At 38.5% G+C, this 6,000-nt stretch overlaps 1 protein-coding gene across 5 annotated transcripts in view; it reads left to right on the forward strand.

Annotated features, from left to right (window-relative positions):
* Positions 1-2,990, forward strand: part of SLC9A7 (solute carrier family 9 member A7) — a 74,966-nt gene extending 71,976 nt beyond the window's left edge. For all 5 annotated transcript variants that reach the window (XM_074908098.1, XM_074908073.1, XM_074908090.1 and 2 more), the window contains one exon: positions 1,890-2,990. In XM_074908098.1, coding sequence (XP_074764199.1) covers positions 1,890-2,138 — 249 coding nt within the window. In that variant the 3' untranslated portion in view covers positions 2,139-2,990. The remainder of the gene's footprint in view (positions 1-1,889) is intronic.
* Positions 2,991-6,000: the final 3,010 nt, after the last annotated feature.

A 6,000-nucleotide genomic window follows, 5' to 3' on the forward strand; every position in this document is an offset into this window, starting at 1 on the left:
AGACACCATGAAAGGCAACTTGTGATAGAGCTTCTCAGCTTCTTCAGCTTCTTAAAACATAACCAGTCCACAGTCACAAACTGCCTGCTTCTTACTCAGTTTTCTGCATTTTGTCTTTATTTAAATGTGTCTTCTTCAAAAACAGAATATATAGGAATATCAGATTTTCTTAAATAGCCTATTATTTTGTGTACCTTTTTTAATCATCTTGGCTTTTGTCCCTCCAACTTTCACTTTTTTGGAACGGAAAGCTTGGAAAGGCTGTTTCTGCCAATTATGGCTGAACCCTTTAGTTTCTGCCTTTTTTCTTTTTAAGATAGTGACAGTAGTTCAGTGTTTTCTTTGCAATCAAAGAAAGCAAGTGTCCTAAACTGCACTTGCTCTTTGAGAACAGTACTCTTTATCACAGTAACCCTGTCTCTAATAAGCCATGATAAATTTGGATGCCATGAAGATTCTGATAAATTAGCATTCATTCAAAGGAGGGCTTGTCTTGCACCCAGCGCTGAACTGCACCATTTCTTTCGTGGGTTTTGGTAAACTCCTGAAACCTCCAGTCCCGTTAGTTAAATATTCTGTATCATCTAGAGGCTTCTGCTGCTTTATTTTGGCTGATTATCATTCTGAAATAATGACAGAAAGCTTTCCCAGGAAGTTTTATTTAGTCAGGCACTGCATTCTATATAATGGACAGGTTAATCAGCAAGTGCCCTGAAATCCTGTTCTGCAATACAGGTAGGGCTTTCTGGTTAGGCTGATCACAGGCATCCTATCTCTCATAGCCTGGGCCCCCCTTCCCTTGCCAAAGTGAAAGAAAAAGATGTATTTTGAGAATGTAGCCTGATCGGTATCCAGTCTACTGAGGACAAAAGCAATACACACACCTAGATTTCAACTCTTTCTAAGCAGTATGGAGCTATTCACATGGGGAAGTAATTGCTTTCAGTTGCAAGGAAGCAAGCTTATAGAATTTTCTTCAGATATGAGGAAGTCCCATTTTCTGACCAATTCAGCTGTTTTGCCTTTTACTAAGACCATGTTAAACAGAAGTGAAACATGGTGTAATTGCTTGCTGTTGTATTATTCTGTGTAGAGAAATGTTTTGTTATACTTAATCAATTTCTAGTCTCTGACCATGTATTTCATCCCATCTCTGCTAAAATAAATTCACAGCATTTCGTGAGCCAATTCCTTAAATGATTTTGAAAAGAAAACACATCAGAACTAGTTACAAAACTATGAAGCAAACACTTTCTTCTATCAATCTTTGGCACTTTTATAGCTCAGGAGCATTCCTAAGAACTAGGTCAAGTAATTCTCTATTTACTACCAGGTAAGGCTAAGCAGATAGTTTAAAGGAGTGTGGCTGGTTTCCAATATGGAACAAAAATTTGTTGAGGAAATGTTGAATATAAAGAATTTGGGCCTAATGAGTTCTTATGAGTTTGCATGATTTTGCTAATGAACTTGACGAGTTAGCAACAGATGTCACTGACTTGGTATCTGGAGTGACTTAATTGTGTGTGGTCTCCAGTCTTTTTTCCTGTACTGTCTTCTAAATTGTCATGCAAAAAGCAGTGTATACTACTTATCTCTTCTGTACTTCTGGTAAACTTCCAGTGCTATTAAATCCCTGGTTGTCTGTTTCATAATTGAGTTTTTGGATTCAGGTCCCCCTCATCTCTCCACAATAGCAGTAGTTATACAGGGATCAGTAAGCTGATTTGCAGACACTGGGTTCAAGGTTATTTTTTAGCATTTCTTAAGGTGGAACTTTACCGCTTACTGGTTCTATATTGACACATAGATAAACTTTTCTGTTCAGTTACCTTCTTGGCAAAGACCAGATGTTGTGCAATGTACAAAGATTATTTTATTTTTTTTTCCAGAATCAAGAACAGCTTAGAGAAGAGGATTCTGATTTTATTCTGAATGATGGTGACCTTACTGTGACATACGGTGATACAACAATAACTGCAAACGGTTCTTCTGGCCCCCATACAGCAACCACTAGCCTTGATGGCAGGAGAACAAAAAGTAGATCAGAGGAAGCACTGGAATGTGATTTGGGAGCAGCAGATCATGAAGTTACAAGCAGGGGTACCCGGCTAGTATTTCCTCTGGAAGACAATGCATGATTACTGACTCAGTAAAAATAACTCTTGCTCTGTGGATGGATCAAGGAAGACTGCAGGCCACTATGTCACTTGAGGTGGGGATGTTTATTTAAACAAGTTAACATGCATAAGTGGTTTTACTAGGTTCTGAAGGTGTCACCTATTTTTTACTCAAGATGCTGACAGTGGGGTTTTCTAAATGTCTGAAAATAGATGAATGAGAAAACTGGTCATTCTCCTCTTTTCAACCACATATTGAATCCAAGTATAACTAGCATGCTGCAATTGTCTTGTTCAGCTGCAGCAGCTCTCTCTGAAGAGAGGTACATGAAAACATTGTCATAGAACTGAGCTTGTCTTGGCTTAGCTTGGGAATGTGGAAGAAGAAATATAAACACGATGATTATTATGAGATAAATAAGGATGTGTGTGTATCTGAATGTGGAGAGATCCATTGTTAATTTCTCTCATGAGGCTGAGGAAACTAAAGTAAAACGGGACAGTACGTTAGGACTACAGGTGCATGAACGCAAGACTGTGGGGAATCTGTTACTGCAAGCTGTACTTAATGCATTTCAGAGGAAAAAAGGGAAAAGATGATTACTTCACTGGCCATGTGTTTAGGAAGGCAATGAGAGCTACTTGTCCCTTTAGCTTTGGACAACTTGACTATTCCTATTAGCCTAACTTCTAGTGCCTCAAAGAAAAACATACAGCTTCCTGTGGTCTGAGACTTACCTGACCCAACACAAGCCCAGAGCCAGGCTCTCTTGGGTAGAAGTCATGAGGTAAAACTTTCTCTCCCTTAAGATTCTTAAAATCAGATGAAGATGGTTGGAAATGTATCCTGGGATGGGGAAAACAGCAGATAAGAGGAGGAGGAGGGGGTGGGTGGGTGGGGTAAAGAGGCAGTATTGAACTCGCATGGAACCATGAGGTTTCCTATTGCTCGGAAGAATCCATGGACTCTGCTTACAGTTCTTGTGTATGATAAACAGCAAACATCTAATTAAACAGACAAACAAATACTACTGGCTTTACCATTTGTGACTATCCTAAAAGAAAGATGTTTACTCTTGTTCTCTTTTGGAGAGTAGATGTGAAACTTCAGTAGGGCGTTGCACAACAACACATAAGCTACAGAAATTATGAACTGTAGTATCATGTTAAATGTGAAAAGGGAAAAATATTTGCCTAGTATTTAGCCCACTTACATGTAGGCTAGCTTTAACTTATTGCTAAATGCTTTTTAATTTCCAAACGAGGAGATATCATTGTCTTTGCCAATAGCTGAAAACAAGCTTTGAAGAGCAGTTCAGCTATTTAAAGCATGCTAATGTGATTTCATTCTCATGTCTCAAAAGGTTTATTTTTTTAAAAAGTTCTGTGGCCCACTAATGTGATGTAATCTCAGTTTGTCTAAAAAGTGTGGTTTTCTTGCTGCAATTCAGTTGTTCCCCTCATAAAATTGTGTGTGAGTAAATACCTACTCTGTTTTTCCTTAACTATTAAACTTAACGGGCTAACTTTGGTACGAGAACTTACTGCTGCAGAGAAACATTGCAGTCATATTGTCCAGTCTGCTTTCTTTCAAATGTGTTCTCTAATGAATGATCTACCTCCTTGTCTGTCCCTCCAAGGTAAATTTGTAAAGGGCATTGATATGTAATGACTGTGTGACACTATTAAGAAAAGAGACACGAGGAAACCAGAAGCCTTTTTGTGGAGAAGTTGGAAGATGCATACAGTCTGAGCTCTGTTCTTAAATGGTGAAAAGTAACAAACCCTGACAAAGATCTGAGCAGAGCAACTCCTTTTCAGTTCTCCTCTGCTTTCAAGGAAGGTAATGCTGATAGTAACGATCCATGGTGTTTACATGGCTTTTTTTAAGTGCGCTGGCAGCAGAAAAAGTAAGACTCCTCCTAAATTACAAATACAGTTGTGTTCGTTTTGGACAAGTCTTTGGAAATCATGCCGTCAATGCTGAGTGAGGACTTGAGACTTCTACAACAATTAGAATTATTAGCTGAACCAAATTTTAGGTTGAGACAGTGAAACTTACCCAAAATAAATGGACTTAATACAGTGAGGCAAATTTTTACGTGCAGCTTGAAGCTGAAGCTTATCATATCACTTTGGCTGAAAGAGAGCTTTATGCAGAAAGAGATCCGTTCTTTGGACGAAAGATCAGGTACAGATTCTGGAAGTAGAAATTCTGTTTTGTTAACTTCCTCAGGAAGACTGAATCTCTTGAAAGCATCAATAAACCATCCCAGTACAGATGCTTCTCTGTTTGTGTTTTCAATTCCCATAGCAAAAATTTTGAATGAAATTCACCAGTAAGCCCAAAATAGAGGGATCATTGATGAGAAGGGAGGAATATAATAGTCTAACTTCACATTCAAAAATTACTTAAGGCTTATGCAACCTGCTGAGGAGAGGCCCATATACACAGGCTTAATTTTTATTCATGTTACAACAATGAATTTTATTCCTTGATTTTTTTAAAAATCTATTTTCCATTTTAAGTCTCCTTCCAAAATTGGACTTCACTGCCAACAAAAGGTAAGCTAAAACATCTAGTCTCTTCTTACTACTGACACTAATCCTTGTACCAAATTCCCAAGGGACTCTTTTACTGAAAAAGTGGGAAAACCAAAAAAAAACCCCTCCTTGTCCTGAAACACTGCATATTTCACCAACTGTCTAATAGATCCTTTTTTCCTGTGTGTATCCCTTTGAAAGAATAGTTTAATAATTTCAGTTCCTTTCCAGTAAGGTCCTGAGCTGGCAAGAACTGAACCATACCAGCAAATATGCATTTTCTTATAAACTTGGTGTGAGGTTTTGAATAGAAAACACAGTTTAAGACTGTAATGAACAGCAATTGATATATATAAGTATCCTCTTCAAACTAGAAAAAGAAAACCTGTAAGATTATGGTCTTCACTGCAAAATGTATTGCTATACTGCTATACTAAGATAGGATGTTGCAGTTTATGTGCCTGCCCTTGTACTTGGGACTGAGTGATTTGTCCTTGTTTTTGTTTGCTGCATTGTCAACTTACTGCTGAAAATCTTCACCTGAATTCGCAAAGTTCAGTCCCTGGACATGTGCAAAATGAAGTCCCTAATCTTATTTCAGTGCTTCACAGTGCTTGACAGGAAGGCAGGACTGTTCTGCAGTTCCTTGAATTCCCATGCAAATGCGTCTTTCATTTATTTGTGTTAAAGGCCACAGCAATCCACAAGCAGTGCTCTAACATGGTATTTAAACAGACTAAAAAGGTACCTAAATCCTTCTGTGTGTTCATCTATAATGTCTAGGTGGGAGGTGGAAACTGCAAAGATTCTCATTTACAGAATTTGGAGTAACACAAAAAAAATCTAGAAAACTGGTATTTTTGTGCGTTGCTTGCTAGTTAATTCAGTGTGTGTGAGAAATTCCCATGTTTTGAGTCAGCTGTACAACACTGCACGTTTTGTCCAAAAGAGCAAATTCTCTTAACTTCCATGGGACTACTGGCAGTTTATCAATTCAAGTAGCTGTGAGGAGATCCTGTGACTGCTAAGAGCAGTACCACCATAGCAGCCTCACTACAAACACAGGCGTAACGCTGGATTTTTCAGGATGCTTTTTGTGAGAGGTGTTTGAAGTGCTGTTTGCAGTGGCTTCTTAGTTAGCTCTGATACTCTGATCTCAAGTTATCAGAAAGGAGGAACTCTACGACAAGTGTGTTTACGCTGTACGTTACGTGTTTGCTATGCAGAGGAACGGTACAGTGTGAGATACCTTTTCTGATAAAGACTGAACAAGGACAAAGTATCACATACTTGGTACTTGACCAAGTCTAGCCCTATTCCAAGGATGCAAGCTTTTTGG

This window comes from Athene noctua, chromosome 1 (assembly GCF_965140245.1).
Source record: "Athene noctua chromosome 1, bAthNoc1.hap1.1, whole genome shotgun sequence".
Lineage (NCBI taxonomy): Eukaryota > Metazoa > Chordata > Aves > Strigiformes > Strigidae > Athene > Athene noctua.